This window comes from Blennius ocellaris (assembly GCF_963422515.1).
Source record: "Blennius ocellaris genome assembly, chromosome: 22".
NCBI lineage: Eukaryota > Metazoa > Chordata > Actinopteri > Blenniiformes > Blenniidae > Blennius > Blennius ocellaris.
Genome location: NC_137671.1, coordinates 17304738 through 17332455, shown reverse-complemented (window position 1 = coordinate 17332455; position 27718 = coordinate 17304738). Strand labels below are relative to the sequence as shown.

The 27718-nt window shown below is 44.1% G+C and overlaps 1 protein-coding gene across 2 annotated transcripts in view; it reads right to left on the bottom strand.

Moving 5' to 3' along the window:
- The window catches only part of mpped1 (metallophosphoesterase domain containing 1), a gene marked incomplete at both ends in the record, with an annotated part of 407823 nt that overhangs the window by 110492 nt on the left and 269613 nt on the right, over nt 1-27718 (bottom strand). For both annotated transcript variants that reach the window (XM_080518493.1, XM_080518492.1), the window contains one exon: nt 13916-14141. In XM_080518493.1, coding sequence (XP_080374619.1) covers nt 13916-14141 — 226 coding nt within the window. The remainder of the gene's footprint in view (nt 1-13915; nt 14142-27718) is intronic.

The following is a 27718-nucleotide window of genomic DNA, read 5'->3' as shown; positions in this document are numbered from 1 at the left end:
GCCAATGGGGAGGTTACATCTGACCCTTCACTGATGAGACAGGAGGCTATAGCCTTCTATACTGAACTGTTCGAGGCCAGTGACTGCAATGCGGACTGTCAGGGACAGATAGTAGAAGGTTTGCCGGAGCTGGAGGAGGCTCAGGCCACAGCTCTGGACTCTCCCATCACTCTGGAGGAGATGACTACTGCAGTACAACAACTCAGCGGTGGACGGGCACCAGGGATCGATGGTCTCCCCCCTGAGTTTTATAAAAAGTTTTGGACTGTGTTAGGGCCTGATCTATACATTGTCCTTACTGCTGCACTGCAGAGGGGGCTACTGCCTGGCAGCTGCACCAGAGCAGTGTTGGCGCTCCTGCCAAAGAAAGGCGACTTGACACTTTTAAAGAACTGGAGACCAGTCTCCCTGTTGTGCGCAGACTACAAGATAATGGCGAAGGTGCTTTCTAACAGGTTGAGGGACAGTCTAGACTCTATAATCCACCAGACACAGACATATTCTATCCCTGGACGTACCATCATGGACAGCCTTTTCCTTATTAGGGACATCATTGGAGTTGCTAAACTGAGGAAACTGGACCTTGGGCTCGTGTCGATAGACCAAGAGAAAGCGTTTGATAGAGTGGACCACCGTTATCTTTTTAACACCATGAGAGCGTTTGGTTTTCCTGCAGCTTTCACGGCTTGGATCGGAACACTGTACGCAGGGGCTACGGTGCTGCTCAGGGTGGGGGGAGGGCTGAGTCGACCTGTGGAGGTGCGGAGGGGCATCAGGCAGGGCTGCCCTCTTTCTGGGATGCTCTATGTTCTAGCTATTGAGCCCCTGCTTCACCAGCTCAGGAGGGGGCTGAGAGGCCTTACGGTGGAACAGGTATCGCAGCCCCTTCACCTTGCAGCGTATGCAGACGACCTCACCATCTGTGTATTGGGACAAGAGGACGCGGACACCGTGGAACAAAAACTTTCTCTTTATGGGCGCGCCTCCTCAGCTAAGGTGAACTGGACCAAGTGCGAGGGGTTTCTGTTGGGTCAGTGGGTCCACCAGACGAGGCCCATCTTTCCTGGAGGATTGCAGTGGAGCACGGAGGGGATTAAGTGCCTGGGCGTGTGCCTGGGAGACTATCAGTTCCAAGCGAAAAACTGGGACGGCCTTGTGGAGAAGGTGAGTGCCCGATTGTCTCGATGGACATGGGTCCAGCCCAAGTTGTCGTACAGGGGGAGGGCTCTGGTCGTCAACACTCTGGCTGCCTCCTGTTTGTGGCACCGTTTCACCGTCTTGCAGCCTCCGGACTCTGTGGTGGTGAAGATACAGAAGAAGCTGGTGGACTTCTTCTGGGGGGGCTTCCACTGGCGGAGTGCAGCTGTTCTTTATCTTCCGGTGGATGAGGGAGGACAGGGGTTGACAGATATCTCCAGCCGTGTGGTCGCACTCCGCTTACAGACTGTGCAGCACCTGCTCTATGGCCAACATCCGCTGTGGGCAGAGTTGGCGGCCGTCTTGCTCCATGGAGTGGGGGGCCTGGACTACGACAAACACATGTTCCTCTTGGACCTCAAAGGGGTCGACTTGACAGGCACCACGGGGTTCTATCGCTCTGTGCTGAAGGCGTGGAGCTCAGTGCTGTCAATCTCCCGAGAGGAACCATACGGTCGTGCAGGAGAAGAGCCGCTTTTCCATAATCCTGTGGTCAGGAGCGGCATTCTGGAATCTGCTCAGGTGAGACGGGCGTTGGTGTCTTCAGGGGTGACCAGACTAATCGACCTGCGGACGGAGAGAGGCTGGAAGAGTGCTGCCCAGCTGAGCCAGGAGACTGGGATAAGGTCTCAGCGGCTGATTAAGAAGCTGCTGGAGGAGGTCCGGAGAGGGCTCCCCCCACGCTTCAGAGAAGCCCTAGGGACGTGCGGAGTGAGTCCACCTGTCCGCCCTTTGCCCTTCCCTCCACTGTCGGTGCAGGCTGTAGGAGCACAGCAGGGAACAGCTGGCACCCTTCTGTCCTTTTCCATCTTGCCAACAATGGCCACAGTGACAAAGAAGGAGCTGTACATCACTGCGACTAAAGTCCACCATAGAGCTGCGCTGGCTGCCACCCCGGAGTCCAGGTGGTCAGGTGTGTTGGCCCCGGGGTCGTCTCCCAAAGGCAGCTGGAGGTCCCTGTACCGACCTCCGATTGAGAAACGCTGCGCGGATCTCCAGTGGAGGGTGGTGCATGGGGCCGTGGCCACGAACAGACATGTGGCCCACTTTGACCCAAGGTCCGACGGCCACTGCGCTTTTTGCCCGGAGGAGGAAACGTTGGAGCATCTGTGGCTGTCCTGCTCCCGGCTCGCTCCCCTCTTCACTCTACTGAAGCAGTGGGGGGATGAACTGGGCCTGCCGTTCACAAGGGAACTTTTCATTTTTGGCCCAAAGTTCTCGGTGGCTCAGCGAAGAGTGGGAACCCTGACAAACTTTCTAGTGGACCAACCAGATGCGAGGCTCAGGATGCGTCGACCCAGAGCTGATGCTGAGGAGGCTCGTGGGAGTGCGGCTCAGAGTGGAGCACCTCTACAGCACTTTGGTGGGGGGTCTGGAAGACTTCGAGGGGGTCTGGACCATAGGGGGGGTCTTGTGTGTGGTCAGCGGAGGAAGCCTGGTCCTTAATTTTTAACCACAAAGATGTTTTATGTGTTGATCCTTTTCTTTTATGTGTTGATCCCATCCTGAGTGTTGTTGTTTGTGTGATGTTTGTACTCACATTGAGTGAATGACGCCTCAATAAACGTTGTGGTAAAGTCTCTCTCTCTCTCTCTCTCTCTCTCTCTCTCTCTCTCTCTCTCTCTCTCTCTCTCTCTCTCTCTCTCTCTCTCTCTCTCTCTCTCTCTCTCTCTCTCTCTCTCTCTCTCTCTCTCTCTCTCTCTCCTACCCAGCATTCCCTGCTCCTTGCCCCTCCTCCCAGGTGCCCGCTCATCCAACCACCATGACAACTGCAACAACATAAACTGTGAGAATAACAATTATAACACAGTTTTTAACCGAACAATGAACAATAGTTGACACTGGTCATTACAATATTTAGGTCAGGTCAGGTAAAAATTTAATCATTTTTACCTTCTTCCAATTTGCCTTTCTCCTGTTGGATTTACCCGAAATGAAATTCATATTTACACATACGTATTATTCCTACCTGTATTCTGCGATCTTAAGTTAAATGTAAATCAGTGGAGTAAAACTTTTATTATAAATGATCTCAATTTACATAAACTCGACTGCGCTTCTTTTATCAGTGGATTTTCAGACTTGTTATCAATCATACATGCCAAATCTAATATCATTTTGATAACCGGTGACTTTAACTTACACATAGATAACAAGTCTGACCGTGCTGCCATTGATTTTATGAATCTTTTAAACGTCTCACAGCCCACCCACAACAGGTGGGCTTTGTTTTGACCTGGCTGTGTCCGACCACCACTGTCTGTTTCTGTGACGCTCTCGTGAGAACGGTGTAGTGAAATGCAGAGCTCTTGCTGACATTTTACCTGCGTCCTGTGATTTTATTGTAAATAATTTTAATAGTAAACTCACTACAAGCCTAAACTCAGTGGCTCCATTGAAAACAAAAATCATTAAAAACAAAGCTCTGCCTCCGTGGAGAACCAAGGACATTTAAAGACTGAAGAGGCATTGCAGGAGTACAGAAAGAAAATGAAGGAAAACTAAATGAACTGTTCACCATTAAATCTTATGTCAACAACTCAAAATCTACAACAATAAAGTTAAATAATATAGAACATCTCATTTTTCAAAACTTGTTTCAGATAATAAAAACAATGCTAGATTTCTCTTTTCCACCATTGACCTTTTAATTAATACAGATTTGAATGAGTCCTCCAGTATTTTAACAGATGTTTTATGTGAGGACTTTTCAGAAACTTCAGAAGTAAAATTGATGCTATATAAGAACTGATCTTTCATCTCAACAAGACACTGAAGTTTTGTTCTTGTTGACGCTGAGACACTTGGTCAAGTTTTCTCCCAAGTTGACCCACAACCTTTTCGATCCGATTCCCACTCTGTTTTTTTAAAACATTCTACGGGTTCTTGGAGTTTGAGATCTTAAAATCATGAATGACTCTCTTCAGAAGGGTGTTTTACCTGCTGCCCAGAGTCTGCTCATTGCTCTCTCTGGACAGCAGGAGGCGCTGATGCCTGCTTTAATCCCACTGACTCTGGTCTTTGTCTGATTACATTTGATGAGTTTGAGCCAGTGACATTGCAACTACTATTTGCAAGATACTATCCTCCCTCATGGTTTAAAATAAATGTTTCCCAGCATAGGGAAGCTCAGCAACACTATTATTAGCTACAGCCTTTCATCTGGTGTTGTTCCTGTGCTTTTTAAACATGCAGTGGTGCAGCCTTGCAGGAAACCAGGCCTTGATCAGACTGTCTTAGCCAAATGTCGGGTTATCTCATTTCAAAAATGTTAGATCGGGTTGTCCATGCACAGCTTAAGGCCTACCTCGAGGAGCATAACATTCTATACGTTTGTTAGTCTGCTTTTCAAACCCTGCACAGCACAGAGTCAGCATTGCTTGGGGTTTTTAATGACATCCTCCAAGCTAATATTCATGGTGACCATGTGGTTCTGGTTCTGCTGGACCTAATTGATGCATTTGACACCATGGATCCTGACATCTTGATATCTCAGCTGCAGCTCTTGGTGAGTGTCCGTGGTACTGCTCTGGCCTGGTTTAGGTCCTATCTGGCAGACACAACCATGTGTGTTCGCCTTGCTGGCTCCTAAGCCTCCTCTGCTCCTCTCACATATGGGGTACATTTGAGGGCCTCTGGTTTCTTCCCTGTACCCTCTACCACTGGGTTCTATGTTTAGGAGGCACGACATATCTTTCCACTGCGATGCGGACGACAGCCAGATTTATGTCCCGCTTCAAAAGAAAGATGCCTCACCTCTTCTGTCATGCCTCAGTGACATTAAAGCCTGTATGGCTTTTAATTTTCTACGTTTTAATGAAAACAAAACTGAGGTGATGGTGTTTGGGCCCAGTGGCTCCTGTGAACCCCCTCTTTTGCACTTGGGCCCCCCTGGCTCCGCATGTGAAGCCAGTGGTTTTAAACCGAGGTTTTAGAATTGACAGTGATTTTTAATCAGATCAGGGCAGTGGTTAAGTCCAGCTTCTTCCACCTCAGAAGGCTTGCAAAGGTGAAGACCATTGTGGCACAGCAGCACTTTGAAACAGTAATCCATGCTGTTCTTACATCCCAGCTGGATTACTGTCATGCACTTCATGTTGGAGTCAGCCATAGCTTTCACCCATAACCCCCAAATAGAGCACTTCAGTTTGGTCAACGAATGCTGCTTGCGTTCCCACACGCGAATCTCAAAACCTGTGGCGATTGTACATTTGAAGCACTTGCACTCTGCTGATTCCTGTGGTACCTTTATGAAGCTGTTAAAAACATCTTCCTTCAGGCAGGCCTTTGACCAATAACTGCACAATTTTACTTTTTTGTATAACTATGTATGTTTTTTTTTCTTGCTTCTATACCTTTAATAACCTTATCCTTTTTTTTGTTTAGTGCTGTTAAGCACCTAGTGACACACGTCTGTAAAATGTGCTATATAATTAAAGTTCCATTCTATTTCGTCTCTCTTTCTCTCCTCCGCTGCTGCTGCGCTGTGACTTTTGCAGCAAAACATCTTGATTTTCAGTTTGTTGCCATAGTGACTTGGGATATCGAAGCTCCATTGACGATAGCTTTTTATTGCGGTTGTACACATGTGTGACTCTCACAAACTCAGAATTGATTGAACTAATTCAGATCAGCTGTTCTGCAACTGGAAACTCAAGACTTTCTCATCTCAGAGTAATTAAACTCACGTTCACGGAGATACTTTGTTGAACCTCCTTTCTGGAATAACCCCTAGAAGTTGGAGGTCTACTTTGTATACATAGCAACTATTTCCCCTATTTGTTTTTTCCTTAACCAAATTGAAGAGACCACATGTCCTACACACATTTACATATGCATTTACTCATCGATTGCCCATATTATGGATGTCTGTTAATAGCGCTTTAATTTGGCAGTTGTGCTTGCCACCCTTGGACGGCTCCTCCTTCATGGACTGAGAGGGGATTAAGTGCCTGATATGAATCAGGTGCGCTGCCTCACCTCTCTGCCACAAAGAATTTCACAGAAAAAGAGCCACAAAGAAATAATATTTAGTTTCTCAACTGTGCAGGGACGGGGTGGGGCTAGGGGAAACCGGTTTTCATGCGTCCCCACTTACAAAAGTTGTGGATGGTACATAATCAACTTTAACCAATGGTTATGATTTTTCGTCAACCCTCTGTTGAGGCATTTAGTACTACAGAATGAGTCCCATAAGGAGAAGCAACAACTCAGCCATCTGCTGATTGGGAGTGACAATCGTCTTTCTCCATGAATCGCAATATTTAAATAGCTCGTCTGCCATATAATCCTCCCATTGTTGTTTACATATGTTGCTATGCGCTCACTGGTTGTTTTGTGGAATCTATTTTATTGGCATGTCGGCACACTCTTCAAAACAGGACAAAAGGAGATTCAGAAGCTGAAATTACTTGTACAATATATTTCTGAATTGTATTGATTGAAGTTTGCCCCTACAAAAAAATTTACAATTTTCTTTGAACCAAACTTGCACCAAACTTCTTTGGTAAAAATGTGTGACACAATTTGAAACAATGCTCCCTTGTCACCAAACAGAGAAGCTCTTTTATTTTCCTTACATCAAGAAAGATGGTTTATTTCTTTGTTCTTGGTTGGTTTACAGAAATAAAAGAAAGTTTTACCTGTTCTGATTGGACAAAACAGCAATATGTTGATGTTTCATCTACGAGGTTTCTGGACATGGTTATGAAAAACAAAGAACAATATGTAGTGTCAAAGAGAAAGAGGAAATGTAATGACTTCTGGCAATAATTAGATAATATTTTTGCCTAATTTAATACAATAGAATAGAAGTTCTTTATTCTCACTCTTACAATGTTAAAACACAGTGTTTGCAGTGAAATGTTGTGACAGCAACCTCAGAGACAACACTAAAAAACACACTCAATCATAGATGACATAATACAAATGGTAAGGTATAAATGCTTAAATAAAGGTTTTAAGGTATAATTAGCTTCATCTTGGTTTTCTCTCAGTCCAAAGCTGCAGTATTTTAACTTTAATTTCGTGAAAATCCAAATCTAAAACTTTGATCAGTAATGTACAAATACAAGGCAAATGGTTAATAAATATATACACAGTGAAGGACTGGACAGTACAAACTTTTAACAAAGAAGCAATCAGCTGATTCCAGTAAACAAGTAAGCCAGATATCAAACGTAAAATAAAATAAAGTGTTCCAATTAAATAAAATAAAAAATTACTGATACTGATTGGACAGTATGATTATTGTACAGATGAGCCTTTGGCTGGCCATAATAAAAGACCACTCTAAAATGTGCAATTTTATTACACAGCACAATGCTGCAAGTTGAGGGAGTGTGCGATTGGCATGCCGACTGTCAGAATATCCATCACAACTGTAGCCTGTGATTTCAATAGTAATTGCTCTACCATAAGTGGTCTCCCGGGGTGTTTCAGACATTTTGACAGTACATCCAACTGGCCTCACAACCGCAGACCAGGTGCAAGCCGGCACAGGACCTCCCCATCCAGCATCTTTACCTACAAGAGCACCTGAGATGAGCCACAACTGGTTTGCAAAAACAAAGATTTTTTGCACAAACAGGAACGAGGACCACTGTCAGGACCACCCTCCAATTTACTCAAGAGATGTTTCTCTTTTGAATTAAGTTAAGGACTTCAGATGTCTAGGGTCATACATTGCAGACAACAAAAAAGGACTTTCTGCCAAGAAAGGGTCAAGCCCTTGAAACAAATAGAACAATAAAAATATACATTTGGCAATCGGTTATCTCTAATTCTACTAAGATCTTCTTCTTTAGAGCATGTAAGCGGTCACATTCCACCTATTTCTAAAAGCTATGCACAGAGGAAAGCCAGGTTTGTGGGACACTGTTTGAGAGCTAAAGACCAAACTATTTGTGACGTCCTTCTATGGAGACCACCTTGCCAAAAGAGAGGTTGCAGACCTTTGACATATCCAGACAGAGATGAGGTGAGAGACACTGGCCTGGACTTTGAAGAGTTGAAGCAAACCGTGTCGGAAAGTTCTAACTGGCAAGTTGCGGCAACTATGATTATCTCGACGGAAGTCGAATTAAGAAGAAAAAGAGAAACCACCTCAGGGAAGCTCATCTACATGCTCCTCATCAAGGTCTCCACCTGTTTGTCATTGTAACTGAGTTGATTGGGGAAATGCTCACATTTGATGGTGTCTGGCACTTTGGGGAAGTGTCTCTTCATGGATGAATCCCAGTTTCCACTGTGCAGGCCAGATGGCAGACAGCATCTTGTAGGTGAGCAGTTTGCTGATGTCATCACTTTGAATGGAGTGGCCCATTGTGGTGGTAGGGTTATGGTATGGGCAGATGTACATTATGGACAATGAACACAGGTGCATTTTATTGCAATATTGTGCACAGAATTCCTGGATGCTGAAAAAATCCCAGTCATGGCCAGCATACTTCGCGGATATGTCACCCACTGAGCATGTCTGGGACACTCTGGATCGGCATGTACGACAGCGTGTTCCAGTTCCTGCCAATATCCAGCAACTTGGCTAAGCCATTGAAGAGGAGTTGATCAACATTCCAATAGGCTACAATCAACAACCTGATCAACATCAGAGATGTGCTGCTCTGTGAGGCAAATGGTGTTCACACCTGATACGGACTGACTTTCAGTAAAACTACCAGGCTTAAGACCGATTCATACTCCATAAGAACACAAAGAAACTTCGGCACTATCCTGAACAAAATTATGTAATTTAATTCGGCCAGCTCCTTCTGTCCGAAGAAATTTGTTTCGGCTATGCCAACCGTCCTGGCTGAACAATGTCGGCGCTGCACTGCCATGTGCTGCGCATGTGTGTTCCAGCTCGCTAATAACTATCAGTCATATTTTAATCGTATTTAGCTTACAACCTCAGTACTGTACGAGCCCCACAGTTTGTTAAAATGTCAGAAGGCGGAACATGCATGCAGTGATGCATGCCCCTGAATACACCAATCAGCTGCTGAGGTTCAAACCAGACCAACATGGCAGCTCAGGTGCAAACTTTCTCTTTTATTATTGAAAGAGTTCAGCGAAATGTATTTCTGAAAACATTGGAAGCAAGAAATAAGCTGTGCCGTTGAAAAGTTAAAATGCTACTTCACAGATGTGCGCTTGCCATGAGGGGGCGTGGCCAATGAGTTTGACAGTTTCTTCATGGAGTTTGAACTCTCCTGCCGAAGAAGCTTATTTTTTTAACAGCTGGCTGACATCACTGCCCAACTTTTCTTTGGTCTTCGAGCTCAGCTTGTGACAAATAGGGGTAAAAAGAAAAGTGTTGCATTTATTTAATTGTTCACTGTAGTAAAAAGAGTTAGTGACAACAGAGCAAACAACAAGTGGCATCTCCAAGCTGTGAGAGTGGAGCTTAGTCAGCCTGTGCCTCATTGGCAAATGGATCTCTTTCACATAGTTGAGCAGGAAATGTTTACATTTAGCACAAAAAAAACAATACAATCAAAATAGTTGAAGTTAAATGTCAAATCAATGTATGATTCAAACATTTGGACAATTCTAACTCTTTCTTTCTTATATATTTTATTCTATCCATGATGACAGAGGTGGAAGTGTTGTGGTAAAGCACAGGATATAAAGCTTTGTTCGCTGAGCATCACAATGGCGAAGAGGGAGGTATTTACTGTGGGGGGATGGGGGGTGCACAGAAGAAGGATCAGGGAGCAAATGTGGAGTGATGACGGAAGTGCAGGATAAAGACATGGAAGAAGGGAGACAGTGCAGGAAGGGTTTGGGTGGGGAGGGGACCTCCACACACACACACACACACACACACACACACTGGATAAATCCTTTCCATCTATCTGTCTGGGCCTCCATTTCCCTCCCCTTTTCCTCATGTTTTTTTCTACCTTTCCCACCCTCTTCTTCCTTTATATCCTCTTTTACATCTCCCTCCGAGTCCATCTCAGGCAACTCTCTGCAGTGGCCTGAGCAATTAACCCAGGGGACCCTGCTATCACAGCAAACCAATGACTATGCATTGGCAGCAAAGACACACTCATACACCCAAACTCACACACTGCCCCAGGAAACCTGTCAGAAAAACCCCCACACACAGACTGATGACAAAATTGATTAAAAGCTAACATACAGCATATAACATATAAACTGTACACTATAGTAAGTGCATTTGTTTCAGTTTGCAGGTGATCAACTAAGAATAAGACCACGAGTGACTTCACATGCAAAAAGCAACTATTAAAATGTGGGTTTTGCAAGAAGTGATTGAATGGAGCTCAACCTGACATGCTCATAATCATTTTAAAACCACTTTGCTCAAAACCTAGTCCAGTTGACCTGATTCAGTTGCTTGAGAATTCCTCCTACTTCTACAAATAACACTACACATTTCAAAGTTTTATTAGATTCTAAAACCACAAGTTGGTGAATTTAGACATCTTACAAAATAATAGAAATGTCATGAGATCGAGCATTTAGAGCAAAATGCTCAATTCTAAACCTCAGTTGTCAGATAGGTGCTGTCACGCTATTAATTTAGCAGTTTGTTGAGCAACTGCATTAAAGTCATACGTTTTTAATGCCCACTACTGCCTGAAACAATAGAAACAAACTTCTGCCTCCCAAAAGTGAGCACCAGCTCCACCCAATACAACAAAATACACATTGAAATAATTTATGCTGTGAATTATTTATATAAATGGTATTTTTATAATTCAGTTGACCCAAAGCTTTACCATTGTAAACCTATATAACCTCCTTCCACACCCTCTCAAATTCCCCCTCAAATACTGAAGAAAACGCACAATGCACGAAATGTGAATCATTGATTCTTTATTATATTCTGTAACGACAAGTTCCTTTTCCTGAGGATAGTCTTTGGATTTGCACACCACCTCAAGGTATGTGGTGGTCTGGTGTCACTTCAGCTCACACTGTTTCAAACTTTCAGAACAAAGTTGCATTTCAGCTCTAACTTTGTCCATTGCTTCTATGAAGCCACATTCAATGTAACTGTCTTGCTGCAGACACTTATAAATACCATTACTTCTGGACAATTGGTTGCAAGAAAGATCAGAAAAGTCGGAGTTACGTGATGCACCTGAACGCATCACTCATGTATAGCCTTTATTTATTCAGGAGAAACACATTGAGATTAATAATCTCTTTTGCAAGTGTATAGAACACATACATAGAATAGTTTATTGCGCACTGTGCTTAAATGAAAAATGGAAAACAGGAGGTAAGGAGAGATCTAAAAAAAAAAAAAAATCAGGTCCCAAACTATGCTCCTATAGAGGGGGCACAGTCTGGGATTAGGGGTTAAAAAAAGGGGGGGGGGGGGGACATGAAGCTCATTAACCCATAAAAATCAATAAATTAGCTGCATTATTGTTTAAGCCACAGGGTACAAAGCATGTGAAAAAAGTAGCGGATTATAGTCTAGAAATTACTGTAGTAATTTCAAAAAATATTGAAAAGAACAACTCCCTTTTAATGTAAATATACAAACCGAGTAGTTCTGTGACATACATAAATGAAATGCTGACATATCAAAACATGAACAATGTTAAAACCAAGAGAGCTTCACAAACCCCAAGAATCTTTGGTACCCCCCCCCCCCCACTGGAATCCCCAGTGTTTGGAATAACGCCATTTAAAATAACGGCGTTAGGCAATGGCGTTATTTTTTCAGTAACAGGATAATCTAACTAATTACTTTTTACGCCGTTAACATTACTGAAAAGTTAAATAGGGTGTGCTACATTGCATTGATTGAAGAAAATGTTATCTGAAACCCCCCTGGCTTCATACACCGTAGTGAGGAGGTGGATTCAAAACGAGGTAAGCGATTGGCTCAGGTGGAGTCACCTTTTATGGTAGCCAATCAGAGCCAGTGTTTTTACACATGTGCCAGCTGAGCACGCACGCACACACACACACACACACACACACACACACACACACACACTATGAGAGCAGCAGAGATGGCGAGTCTGGAGCAGTCCGATGAAAACTTGGTATTTTCAAGGAGGTGGGTGTTACAAGCACTACTTTAAATTCATTGTGGTCAAAGGTAAGAATGTGCATGTAAAATGTACATTATGTCCAGTAGTGAAGACTTTGGAAATACTAGTAAGCAACTCAAATTTGATGAACTACTTCACAACGACACACACGTCTACAAATCTAGTAGCCAAAAACACCAATACCTCAGCCACAGATGATAGCGCGCCATCCACGAGCAAAGAAGAACACGGAGCAAAGTGGCCCAAGCAGCCAAAGCTAGATCTAGAACAGACTGACAGACAAGAAGTTTGAAATGCTGCTGCTTCTTAGATACAATCAGTGATTTGAAGGATAGGATGCTTAGGCTACATGGGTTAGTCACACTTCATATTATTGAACTGTTTTACTTTTGAAGAAAATACTTGAAGAACAGAATGTCTACCAGACCAGATGTCTGAGCTTGAGAGTTTGATTTATTCAATTAAGAATAAGACTCGCTAAACATAGTTACTTTCCTTGGTAGTAAGTTACTTTTATTATAGAGTAATCCAATTACTAACTCAGTTACTTTTTGGAACAAGTTTTGAGTAACTGTAAAGGATTACTTTTTTAAAGTAAAGTCCCCAATACTGGGAATCTCTGATATAGAGCACCGGTGTGGCAGCATCTACATTTCTTCCGTTTTTCCTCTCAATGAATCCGTTTTTCTTTAATTCATCAGCCATCTGCACAATATTTGTTAAAGGAGGGAGGAAAAAAGCATCCTGTTATTGAGAAAAACCAAAAGTATCTCCAGTAAAAAAAGAAGCAAATAAATGACTTGTTTTAAAACTGTCCTATGCAATGCAATCAAACCAACATTATAATCCAATTTTTTTACACATGCATATGTTTATTCAAAAATAGAAAGAGTTCAAATTAAAGTCAAAACTGGATTTCAACACATATATAAACTGTTTCACTGCCAATCTGTGTGCATCCCCAGGAAAGTATTTCAGATGGATGTGGGCTGCTCACTGGAGTTGTGGTTTCATCAGTGTGTAGTTTCCATTTTCTCTTTGTGCATGTTTGAGTTTTCCCCAGTTACTCTAACATACATTTTCTGTTGTTTAAATATTGTGAAAGATGAAGATGTGCCAATGCTAGCTTATGTGTACCCGTTAACAGAGTCAGAAATATAATTTTTGATCGTCTCGTATGACTGTTGATAGCTGAACATGATGTAGTCGAAAAAGACACTCCTGTTTCTGTTTTTGGACACAAAGTCCAGACTTTGAAAAAACACTTTGATCACAAAGGTGATTCCTTATCTTAAAAATGGACACCAGGAAAAGTTCTTCTTCTTTTTGCCCTCTGCATTTCCTTTAGACATTTCAGAAGCCTCCAGGCAAAGTGTATTATCCAGACTAACACAACCTGTGACACACTTGAGTCCCACACCATGTAAAAATTACACCTCATAAACTAAATAATTCATACTGAAACAATAGTACTGAAATAATACTTATCACATAACATAACATAACTAATTTGTCCTTCAGATGACACATCAAGACAGCTTCTCCTTCATTGTCAGTGGACACTTTTGTAATGTGATTCCATGAGGACTCGGCGACACTTTGCCAGCAAACATGAAAGATCAGATCATCTCGATTCATTAGTACATATGGGAGTAGTTGTAGTGTTGGTCACTCACCAGGGGGAGCCATAGATCCTGAAGCCCCTCACAGTAACTTCAGAGTCCTGCAGGTAGATGCAGTTGGTGAGCAGTGACTGGACGTTCTCGTAGTTCTCTGGCTTCAGCTTCGAGGCCGACGGAAAGTAGTAAAAGTCCTGCTTGATGAGGTCTGCCATGAACTCCTGGTCAAAGGTCAGCTCGTGGTTTCCGGCAATCACGATCTTGATGTCGTAGGGAAGGGTACCTGAGAGAGAGAAAGGAGAAAGAAGCAGAGAAAAAGAGGGTGTGAAATATTTGCAGAACAATTAGGAGCGAGAATAGGCACTTTAGAATAGAGGAACATATAAGGAAATGGATAAAGAGGATGGAGAGAAACAATGGAATGAGTGGTGGCACACAGAATGGGAAGAGACAAGAAAATTGAGGATGAAGCCTGTTGAGAGAATCTAACACCAGTCAGATCTTACAGCCAATGTGACTCTGGTTTTTCAGATTCATCCTCTGTGGAAGAGGAGCAGGGATCCCCACAGACGGTGAAATCTGTCCCAACCGAGTCAATGTCTTTGGGACTCCAGTCATTTGCAACCTGTCTGTCAACAGACAGAGTCAGCAATGACTTGACTTCCCAGTTTTCCGACTCAGATTTTGAGGAGACAGTAAGATTATCTTCCAGATTCTCTGATCCAAGTCCCTCTCATCCATTTTTGGACTCCCAGGTCAACAGGAGAAGGGGGGTCAGCTGCTTCACAGCTCCCCCCGACACACCTCCCAGACCTGAGGTATGTGAGCCAAGCCATACCTTTTCAAATGCTAATTTAGTCCCGTCTTTATCAGAGAGGAAATCCAAGTTCCCTCGCTTTAAAGAGCTGACATTTTTAGCAGAAGACATGCCAATATTTGATCCAGACAACTCTGATCAACATATTGAGGATTATTTGAGAGAGTTAGACACTCATCTAGTTGATCTTCCACACGCCACCGACAGGGAAAGGATTCTCTTTTTGCAGAAAACGAGCTCACGAGCGGTCCATAGGTTTATCCAAACACAACCTCCCAGTGTGCAAGACAACTACACTCAGCTTCGCCAAGCGATGACGGAAGAATTTTCTTCTGCCGTTGACGAAACTGACGGTATAGTTGCAGCTCTCCAAATTAAACATTCACGTCTTGAAAATCCCAGGGATTTTTATCAACGTTTGAGACACACGTACTTTCAGGGTAGAACCGCACCGGTCTTGGAAGAGAACCCAAAGTTCAAATCCATGTTCTTGCGTAACCTGCACCCTTCCATACGTGTTCACGTTGCACTCATGACACTTAAAGGTATTCCATCCATGCATGAGCTCAGGAAGATCACACAAGCAGTCTGGGAAACTGCTGTCACTTCCAAAATCATCGCAAAACCATCTGAACCTGCCAGTTCCAGTCCTACAGTGTCAAACAGATGTTCTCCCCCACACCCCTCTCACAACAGGTCGAGGGGGGGTGTGAAAAGACAGCAGGGAACCCAGAAGCGTAACCGCTGCATCCCACAGCTGCCTAGAGATGGCCATGCTCAGAACAGAAGCTGCAGAAGACCATACTGGGAGATTCTGACTCAAAACCAAGACGTGCACAGTGACCGGTCTGACAGCGACGCCCACTCTGACAGTTCTGACAGTTCCAGGCACAGTCAGGACTTCTCAGACAGGGACAACGCCTCCGACCGTCTCTCTGTCTCCCACAACCAGGAGCGTTACCGCCCGGAGCCCCGAGCAAACCACAGACGCTCCAGGGCTCCTCATAGTCCATCCCTGCACTGACATCAACACAAATGCTAATCCAATGTAGCCACCTTGCTTCCTGCAGTTAGGCAGACTTGAGTTGTCAGCAGCAGCAGAAACTCCGTCCCTAAACAGTAATATCAAGACACCCTGCTATCAACTTGGTAAGCCTAACTCCTGATTGGAGTCAAAACACCGCTGTCCACTTAACAAGTACACTGGATTATATTTTGTGCACAACCTTGTCAGACACATAGCTAGTTTGAAACACTAGTTAGGACTCATGACTTACACATAGTCATAGACATGCATTTCCATGCAGCTCTCATCAAGGTGACACCTCTTCTCCTTCTCACCTTAAACCCTTCTAACGAACAACCCTGTGTCTCACTAACACCTAGTGGGAAACAAGTTAGTTATTTCACATCATGCCAGTGTCATTGTGGTTTATCTGAATTTTGTTCCATAACCTGAAGGATTGTTTTGTACTACTCTTGCAGAGCAGAGATAGATAGTACCAACAATGCCCAGATGGTTACCAAATGTCCAGATGTTACCACATGAATGAACTGATGAACTGATGAATGAACTGATGAAATGACGAATGAACTTTCTTATCTGTGGACTGAACGTGTGTGCCCTCAGAATCACACATCGAGTCTGCTTCTGAAGACACAGGGGGGATGTTGGGATCTCAACAGGACCACAGAAAGTTTGTTAATTTTTTGGTTAGAGACAATATTCATTTGTCATGAGACGCAGTCATGACATGAATTCTGACCCAGGAATGTTATGACCTTTCACACCTAGAGTGAGGAAGGGGGGGACATTCTCCAGGACCTTCCTCCCCCCCTTTCTGCTCAAGACTCTCCCCCATGCATTTAGCCAGTCATTGATTGGTTGAAGCTCTCAGGCTTTGACACCTCTGAATTCACACGTGGACAAAAGGCTTCAGCCAGCCTCCACTCTCTCTCTTGCAAAGCAAACTCCAAGGAGGTGAGTTGCTGATCATCCAGCGTTAGCACACAGCTAACGCCAGAGGCCTGCAACCAGGGGCCTCCACTCCTCTCTTGCAACGAAGACTCCGAGGAGACCTTCCCAGGACCGAAGACCAGCACCCAGAGTCTGCTCTCCAGGGAACCACCCGGTTCCTCCAGGACGGACCAGGGAAACAACACCTCACAGAACTTCTTTGTGTTTTCCTCAACCAGCAGGAAAACCCTCACAGACCTGAGCGACCAGCTCCTCAGTCTGGACAAAAGGAACAACCAGGAGCTGCAAAGAAGGACTCCTGAAACATCAACTTCATCTTCTTCTCCTCAGCCTGCAGAACCAGCAACCACAGTTAGCAGGAGGTGCTAACTACAGGAGAAGACACCAGCTTCCCTCCAGCAGGACAACAACTGAACTCCTTCAAGGAAGTGGGAACAACAACTGGGCTTTACCTGAGATTAGTTAAACCTGATGCTATGATAGAACTGTTTAACTTTATGAAGATGTGTTGATTCTGTTACAGTGATTGAGTTCTATAGATAATGATATTAGGAGCAGTTATCAACCTGTAAACCAACGTTAGCTCTGCCACAGACACAGGGTCTGCATGCTAATCTTTGCTTTACTAACTAGTTAACTCACAATCCTACACATATCACATCAAAGACAACATCACACAGTAACTGAACACCATCTGACGACTCCTGACGTTTTACAAAACAAGTCTCATTCACATCAACTCATTCTAGAAATGGTCCTTTAGCAGAGACACACAGGAAGCAGACGCTAAAGACTAGCTTCCATGTTCCATTGCTATCAGCACATGGTGGAGACCCAGGACAGACCTCCTGCTCTCTGACAACCTCCATTTGAATGTAGTTTCTTGTGATCCGCCATCTTGTTTTGTAGTTCCATCACACGTCTCACACACACACTCCCTCCAACTCTCTCTCTCTCTTTCTCTCTCCACACACAAACACACACACACACACCCAGCTGTATATAGGTATTTAGAATCTGTGTTTTATTTGTTTTCATTGTAAATAAATATAATGTTTGGAATCATACTTGCTGTGTTATTAATGAGCACAAAGGTGAATGAAATGTCGACCTCTTCTGTGTCAAGAACTCCAAAATCCTTCAATCTTTACTGTTAATTCTGGTAATGGTAATTAATTTAACTATTAATTCAAATTCCTGATGAACTGTTTAGTATATCTTATGAGACTGATATAACTGAATTGACTATCATTTCCTGTTAAGACAGGTGGTGCTCCGAGGTTCTGATACAGATCAGATTAAATTTCAACATTATTAATAACTATCTTTGATAATTATTAATCATTATCGATAGCCAACCATAACATGAATAGTGATCCATATGAGGTAGAAAATCCCTACAAGCCCATCTGAGACGGCTTGGCATTTGTGTGCGACAAGGCTTTTCTGGTCGTTTTTCCTCTATTTCAAGTGAATCTGTGCATCTGTCTCTGATTCCCTCCATCAGTCAGGGTCTCAACCCAGTGCTCTGCTGTCTCCTGCTAATGGAAGCAGAGCTGAGTGCATTGGTCAAGGAATCTTGATCATGGGGAGGCTGAGGAGTGAACTTTGTTGTTTTTCAGCTCGGATTATCAAACATTTACTGAAAATGGCAATCACCCAACTTTATCCCCCCTTTTTATCTTCGCTGTCATCATCATTATCATCCCGGGTCTAATCAAACTCCCGCTCTTTCTCATCTCACCCCCCACTCCTCTCTTTTTCTCGCCACCATTTCAATGGCTTTAATTGGCCATTCTGAGTTTAGCACAGCAGGACACGTGATCGATCTGAGCACCATCAAACCCGTGTGCAGTCTGGGCCTTACAAAAATGTCCAAACATCTGGAGATCTGTTCTCTTTGTCAGGTAGAGCACCTGATGGGGGAGTTCAATCACCATCACTTCTTCTACTCCTTTTTATTATTACCACCTGGATGGCGTGCAGCTGAACATGCCAGTTTGTGTGTCAGCATTTGTGTTTGCGAGTGACTTTCCCATGTGCCTGCTTTTGTGTGCTTAATGTGTGAGGTTTGTACGCATCTGTGCATGAATGTGCCATGTTACTGAAAAGGAGTAATTAAACCAAGCTTTAGAAGAGGCTGACAGCCCGCCGACGGTTCTGTCATAACAGCCAATCACAGCCAAGTGACAAAAAGGGAGAAAGAGATGAGGGGGATGAGAGAAAGGAAGGAGATAGAGAGAGAGACAGAAATATTTTTGGAAACCCAAAAATCCTTGAGTGTGAAAGAGAAATAACAAGATGAAAGCAGCTGTCAAAGAGTGCCATATCTCTGCAGTTTCGGGGCCCTGCCCCCCCCTCTACCAGTCCAACATGACTTCCATTTCTTTGGTAGAAAGGCTTGTGTTTAGATGACAAGCAGACACCCCCCAAAAAAAAAAAAAACACATAAATGAGGGGGCAGCACCTCCACAAAAGGCACAAGGACTCACACACAATGAAAATATGTTTTCCATTCGCTCTCATCAAAGATTGACATCTGAAGTGGCTTTTAATCTGCGTCCCTGGATGAACTGAGGACAGAGGAACGTCTCACTTCCAAATCAAAACCATGATCACTGTTTTTAATTGTGCACCTGAAGCTCTACAGGACAAGTGAGAACGCCACGAATTAGCATTTAACTTTCGAACTCTGCAAAAGGAAAATAAGGATTTTTGTTGATCCAAAAATACACCGTTTCTCAGATTCTCCAGTATATGATGGAATAAATTTCAGTGCTGGGCAATGTCAGCAAAGGTAAAGCTGCAAGACATGCTTGGCAGTTACAGATTAATTGAAAAACTTAATAGCCATAACATTATATCCACCTGCAGAAGACTGCTGTCCCCATGTTGCTTCCCACACACACAAAACTGTTGCTCCGTCTTGCCACAAAAAGCATGAACTCCTGCAGCAGTTTGAATAAGAGTAGCTCACCTGTGGGCTGCCCAGCGGCATAATGGTTGGTGTTTTATTCTCACAGCAACAATATATCAGGTATGATTTCATGTTTGAAAGAATTGAAGTGTTGAGTTTCCATATTCTCCCTGAGTATACCTTACATTTAATTCAGTACTTGTGGGTGGGCTCCACAACAATCCACACAATCCTAGAATGTGTTAGAGGTTAACTGGTGACTCTCTTTTTCTTGTATGTGAAAAAGGTTTGTGTTCCAGTTCTCTGCATACCTAAAATAAACAAAGCGGTGATGAGCATTAAAAATTCACATGGATCCACTTTAATAAGTCTTCATTCATGCAAAAAGTAGCCTTGACATTATCAATAATACAAAACTGCCCACTGAAGATTGGGGAAACCTTACAAGAGTTCCAGTTTTAGAGCTCTTCTGACTTGATTTTTTTTCTTACCAGAGAAAAAGCGGACATATTCCATCTGTGCAGAAGATTGATGTGGCCAGAGAAGCCAGCTTGTAATCAGAGGTTTGCAGAACTGAATCCTGTGGCCAACAAGTACAGTAATCGCTGTCGCTACTGAAAAAGACAGTGTGACCCACCAGTGCTGCCTGGACAGTGCACAGAAGCTATTGGCTTCTTTTTATGCTTCGATGGGTTGAATAAAGAAACCGATTGAGCTATCTCACAATTGTACATTGTGCAAATAATAAACAACACAACGTAACTCCAAGTATATCACACTGGTGTGAAATCACCTGTCCAGGTAGGAAGCAACACTAATTGTGAATCTATTTCACCTGTTGTTGTGCAAATGAAACAGACAACATGTGGAAATGAGAGGGAATTATCAAGACAAGTCCTATAAAGGAGTGGTTCTGCAGCTGGTGACCACAAACCATGATGCTGTTCTCCTGGTTCCTGGCTGAGGTTCCGCTCACTTTAGAATGTTGTTAGTGTTTCAGTCCTGGAGGAGCAGGAGCAGGAGGCGTGTCGACAACCAACACAAGCTGCTCAGGTTGTGCAGCTCATCCAAGATGGAACATCAATGAGCTGTGGCAAGAAGGTTTGCTGTGTCTCCCTGAACAGTGTCCAGAGCATGGAGGACATGCCAGGAGACAGGCCAGGACACCAGGAGACATGGAAGGGGGGTAGGAGGACATACCAGGAGACAGGCCAGGACACCAGGAGACATGGAGGACATACCAGGAGACAGGCCAGGACACCAGGAGACATGGAGGACATACCAGGAGACAGGCCAGGACACCAGGAGACATGGAGGACATACCAGGAGACAGGCCAGGACACCAGGAGACATGGAGGGGGGGTAGGAGGACAACAAGCCAGCAGCAGGACTGCTACCTCCTCCTTGGTGCAAGAAGGACCAGGAGGAGCTGCAAGAGCTGCAGAACCTCCAGCAGGACACTAATGTGATGTTTCTGCTCAAAGTGTCAGAAACACACTTCACCAGGGTGCTATGAGGAACCTCGTCCACAAGGGGGAGCTGTTCTTACAGCCCAACACCCTGCAGGGCCATTGGCATTTGCCAGAGAACAGCAATATTGGCAGATTGGCCATTGGAGCCCTGAGTTCTTCACTGATGAGAAGGTTCTCACTGAGCACATGTGACAGACGAGACAGAGTCTGGAGACGCTGTAGAGAACGTTCTGCTGTAGGAACATCCTCCATCATGAGCCGTGGAGAACGTTCTGCTGCAGGAACATCCTCCATCATGAGCCATGGAGAACGTTCTGCTGCAGGAACATCCTCCAGCATCGTGGAGAACGTTCTGCTGCAGGAACATCCTCCATCATGAGACGTGGAGAACGTTCTGCTGCAGCAACATCCTCCAGCATGAGACGTGGAGAATGTTCTGCTGCAGCAACATCCTCCATCATGAGACGTGGAGAACGTTCTGCTGCAGCAACATCCTCCATCATGAGACGTGGAGAACGTTCTGCTGCAGGAACATCCTCCATCATGAGCCGTGGAGAACGTTCTGCTGCAGGAACATCCTCCAGCATGAGACGTGGAGAACGTTCTGCTGCAGCAACATCCTCCAGCATGAGACGTGGAGAACGTTCTGCTGCAGCAACATCCTCCATCATGAGCCGTGGAGAACGTTCTGCTGCAGGAACATCCTCCATCATGAGCCGTGGAGAACGTTCTGCTGCAGGAACATCCTCCATCATGAGACGTGGAGAACGTTCTGCTGCAGCAACATCCTCCAGCATGAGACGTGGAGAACGTTCTGCTGCAGCAACATCCTCCATCATGAGCCGTGGAGAACGTTCTGCTGCAGGAACATCCTCCATCATGAGCCGTGGAGAACGTTCTGCTGCAGGAACATCCTCCATCATGAGCCGTGGAGAACGTTCTGCTGCAGGAACATCCTCCATCATGAGCGGTTTGGCGGTGGGTTAGGGTTAGGACCTGTGCCTGGTCACATGGTTCCCACTACAATGTGACTTTTCAACTTCAGTGTCTTAATATAATTGAACCCTTTTTTAGATTAAATAAATAACATGAATTATATAATTATTAGAATAATCGGCTTTTGTTCAGTTAGGGCTTTATGAACCTGGGTTACACCTGTACAGTAGATGAATGGATGAAAAGAGATGAGATAATTAATATTATGCAGGCTAACAAGGGTAGAGCAATAAAATCTAACTCAAGTGATGCTTTAAACTTCAAAGTCGCTGTGATTCAGTTATAAGATGCAACATTATTAAATTTACTTTTTTCTTTTTATCCATTGCTAATAGAAATATTCACTGTGCCACCTTAATAATACCTTGAAGTTCACTTGCATTTATCACATAACCAACATGGCATAGCCATTTCCAAGAAGTCCTTTGTTGAGGCTTCTTCAGCCTTCATGAACCAACAGGAGTTTATCAAACAGCACAGTTTCTCTGCAGGCTTAATGATGAATGTGAAAGCTCTTGGAAAAAAAAGCTCACCAGGAAAGGAGCCAAACAGCTGCATTGGGAGTGCAGCTTATACCTGGAGACTTGTTTAGTCTCTTGGTTTTCAAGGTGGGAGAAGCCAGAGATGGAAGCAATGGGAGATATCTGGACCAACCAGAGACTGCTCGCATAGCTAAAATGCAACGAGAATATGAAAAAACAATGAGGCAAGGCCCGAAGAAAAGCCATACAGTTTGATACTCTGTAATGTTAATCACTCAGTGCCATACCAGGGTTATTTCTGATGTTACATCAAACAGTAATTCAATAATGTAAAAGAAAACCAACTTATCGGCAATGCTTCACTCTATTCTGTTATGGGCAACATATAAAAAAAGTCATCCTGGAACCAGAAAGCAGCTAGTTAACGTTGGAACAGTTATAGAACAGCAGTTCGCCAATTCAAGCAGACTCATGACACTCCAGTGGAACTCAACAGACCACCAGGAGCTCCGTGGATTGTTGTTGGCTCTACAAAACATCGCTGGTGGAGGAGGAATAGGAAGACTGGGCATGCTAACCTGGCTGAGGAAAAAAACAAGGGTTAGCCAAAATGAGCCATAACTCCAGGCACTGGCGCGGACCTAGCCAGCCTGAATGCACCCTGGGGCAACCCTGGTCCGGTCCAGGCTCGCGCCAGAGCCCAAACTCAAGTCGACTAAGGAAATGTGCTGTAGTTACATGTGCTGTAGTTACATGTGCTGTAGTTACTTGGAGTTACATGTAACAAGAAGCATGCTTCTACTTTATTGGAGTCACAAAACTTGATCCCTGTAAATTGTGGTGAACTTGCATGTGTGCTGTGTTAAATGCCTGTGACTTGACAACAGCATGGCTGTGCTGCTGCCATCTCAGCATTCGTGATTCGATCTACCATCAATGAAACCATTTTTTTTAGCCATTAGCTCTTTGGAACATGAGCTCACACCGCTAGCTTGGCCAACACACCAAATGATTTTCTTGCATAAAATATCTCTGACAAATTAATACACAGTGCTTTTTGGAAATGTTTCATTGCAATTCTAAAAGGTTTCATTCTTCCATTTTGTTTTCCAACATAATTGTAAAAAAAAGTTGAACTAAAGTCAGAAAAAAAAAAGAATTCTGAGTTCCGAGAAATAAAATCAGTACTTTGACTGTTTACATTTTTTTTAAATATAAATAAATAATATATATATACACACACACACACACACACACACACACATATATATATATATATATATATATATATATATATATATATATATATATATATATATATATATATATATATATATATATATATATATATATATATTCTCCGCCTTGAACTGCTACCTTATCGTGGTGGGGGAGAGTTTGAGCACCCGAATGATCCTTGGAGCTATGTTGTCGGGGGGCTTTATGCCCCCCAGTAGGGTCTCCCAAGGCAAACAGGTCCTAGGTGACGGGTCACACATCTTTGCTGTTGGGTTATTTTGATTACTGTCATTTTCATTTTTGTTATATTTATTATTGGTGCTGGTTTTATTGTAACCCAACAGTCAAGCTGATGATGGCATTCATTTTTATTTATATTACTTCTGCAACTTAATTGCTATCATACTTTTGATTTTGCTATTGTCTTTTGTTTTTATCTCATTGGTACAAATGGGATGAGCGAGTACACTACTATCTGTATCTCTATCTAACCCTAACCCTAACCCATCTGAATGATCTGTATCCGTATCCGTACTCGGAGTGGGCGGGGCCTAAACGGTACATTATTTTAAGTCTGAAATTGATATGGGTTGATCAGAAGTTGCTTTATTTATTGTTTATTTGAAAACTATTTACAGAACCTCAAATTTGAGATTCAGTGTTTTATATTTATTTTTAAAAACTATATACAGTATATAAAGCTTAATTGGTAATATTTATAATATATTTATTTTTATGAACAGCCACATCCAATAAACATATTAATACAGGCTACTTTGTGTGTTCAGCTATATGTGTGTATGTGTGTAAGTGGTCTGTAAGACTTTATTTTAATGATCCATGTGAACCTGGTGATTCATGTAAACATCCAGTGGAGACAAACAGGGAAATAATATGTCAACTTGTTCACTGTATTCTTCTCCAAAGCACCACGTCCAGTATGAGCAGTTTTCAACTGACTTTACATCACCAGCCAGACTGAGAGCAAGCAGATGGTACAAAAAAAAAACAACAACCAAAAAACGCGACCAGAGTGGAGGCAGTGACCGACGCGACACGTGTCTTGTCAAATGCACCACTTACGTTACGAAACAAGTTCACCAAGCAACTTGAAATATCATGCAAACCGAAATAGAGGCAAGCTGAAGAAAACCTAAAGCTAAGCCGAGTCAAGCCAAGCACAGAGTTCAGTCACTTTAGCCCCGGTTCCACCGCACACAAGTGTCGGGACGGAGCGGAGCGGTACGGAATAGAGACCCCGACCGAAATTTTTGGTCGCGTTTCCACTGCAGAGAGGAGCTTAAAAAGTGGGCGGGGCTTATGAGCTCTGCAGAAATGTGACATTACAACAGAAAAGAAAGTCGTCAGATCTAGATCTTGTGAATCCTCTGTTGTTGTTTACATCTTCCACTTTGTTATTTCTTGCAGCGGGAAAAAAAAAAACTGTTACTTTTTGCAGCGGTTATCTTTTGCAGCGGCAGAGCTGCAGCACAACTTCCGTGTTTGTTGTGAGAGAGCGAAACTTCCGGCCACTTGGGGCAACTTGCCCCGCACTCGAGCGCTCGGGTGCCGGGCAAGTGGCCGGAGCGTTCCCCCCGGTTGGCTGAGGCACAGACACGGGAGTCTGAGCTTTCTGCTCAAACGCAGGAGGTTCTCCACTCCGGCGCTGATCACGGTCCGGCAGCTCAGCGCCAGAACACGGAGGCGCCGAGCTCCTTTTCATCGCTTCCGCAGTCCGTCCCCGTGATATAGCGCCACTGACTGCGGTTGAACAGAACGCTGACCGCCTCTGGGAAGCGGAGCTGAAAGCTCCAGACTCCCGTGTCCCGGACGCGCATTCACGCCACGGCGAGCGCTAAGCTAACAGGAAGCTCCAACGTGATGCAAAGTCCCTCCCCCCGGTCTCCCCCTGCCTCAAGTCGCTGTTTCACAACAAACACTAAAGTTGAGCAGCAAAGAAAAGAAAATGAAAATAAAAACGACCAGTGCACAGCTGACCACACTGACAGAGGCTTCGTCCAGCCGACATATTAAAATATTGAGGGCGTGTAGTAAATCACTGACCAATCAGCAGACAGCAGCTCAACCTCAGACCCGTTCCGTGGTCCTGGTACCCCAACGGAAGGGGAGCGGAAAAGTGGTGGCCTTTGGAGCGGTCTGGAGCGGTTTAGACTGCATTCCTGTCGTGACACGCGAACCGGAGTTTAGACCGGTCTAGGCCGGCACTTTTTGTGCGGTGCAAACAGGGTTTTGTGTGTGTGTGTGTGTGTGTGAGTGGAGCACAGCTCTGGCTGCTGAGATGTATGTCTGCAGGGAGGAGCGGGTTAGGGTTAGGAAATGTGTTTTTCTACGGAGGTACACTATATATATATATATATATATATATATATATATATATATATATATATAACCAATTGCCTTCAGAAGTTGCCTGATGACTGCTGAATGATTGAATGTTGAGCTAATGACTAAATAGAGTCCACCTGTGTGTAATGTAATCTCAGTACAAATACAGCTGTTCTGTGACGCCTCAGAGGTTTGTTAAGAGAATATTGGGGAGCAAACAGGACCATGAAGTCCAAGGAGCCAGACAGGTCAGAGATAAAGTTGTGGAGAAGTTTAAAGCAGGGTTAGGCTATAAAAAGATCTCCCAGGCTTTGAACATCTCACGGAGCACTGTTCAATCCATTATCCGGAAATGGAAAGAGTATGGCACAACTGCAAACCTACCAAGACACGGCCGTCCAGCTAAACTTCCAGGCCGAACAAGGAGAGCAGTGACCAGAGATGCAGCCAAGAGGCCCATGGTGACTCTGGACCAACTGCAGAGATCCACAGCTCAGGTGGGGGAATCTGTCCACAGGACAACTATTGGGCTGCTCTCCACACATCTGGCCTTTATGGAAGAGTGGCAAGAAGAAAGCCATTGTTAAAAGAAAGCCATAAGAAGTCCTGTTTGCAGTTTGCCAGAAACCATGTGGGGACACAGCAAACATGTGGAAGAAGGTGATCTGGTCAGATGAGACCAAAATGGAACTTTTTGGCCTAAATGCAAAACGTTATGTAGTACCCCGTTTACCTCACACATTACTGTACACATAAGTTTGTTCATTTTCTGTTGTACACACAAGGCTTTGCATTTTGGGATAGATAGATGGGATAGATTGGTTGATTTAGGTTTTTCCTATTGTTAATGAATGTAACATGCACCATTCCGTTCGCCCATAGGGAAAGACAGATGTCAATCAAGGAGGGACATGTTGGTGACATTCTGACTTTTAACCTATGAGGGCAGGGGGGCGGAAAAAAGAGATTGGAGAGTGCGGGATGCGCGAGAGTGAGGAGAGGAAAAAGAACAGGGAGGAAGAAAGTTTAATCGACGGAAAAGAAGAGGAAAATCAACAGTTTTACTGCTGTTGGAGTGCTGTCTGTTGAGGACTGTCGCTCTCCTGCACGCTTGTTTTGTGCAGGAGGTGAGACTTGCAGTGGAGCAATTTTCCCTCAACTTGACCGGAGCCGGAGCTAGCTTGCTGGTTAGCTCGCTGGTTAGCGCGGGCTGCCAGAGGAGGAGCATGATGCTGAACTGTCAGCGGGAAAAACCACGACCGGGAGCAACGAAGAGGACAACGCAGGTTGCTGAGACTGGGACTTGAACGTCATCTTAGCAGGCATGTGGATCCTCACTGGCCTTTCCCGAGAGATGGTCTCAGACGGAGACACACAGCAGGGTTCATCACTGGGGGAAGGAAATCTGTTTCAACCCCACCAAGGTACAGATCTTCTCCACATTTTCTTTCTTTCCTTTTGAGCTCCAACAAGCGTGCCAACTAGTACCAACGAACTAGACTATAAAATCCCGGGTATCTAACAGTGTTATTTTCAGTGCAAATTGTTCACTGTTCCAATATTGTTGAGCACTTCAGGTATTAAATGGGTTATTGTGAATGTTACACCGTGTG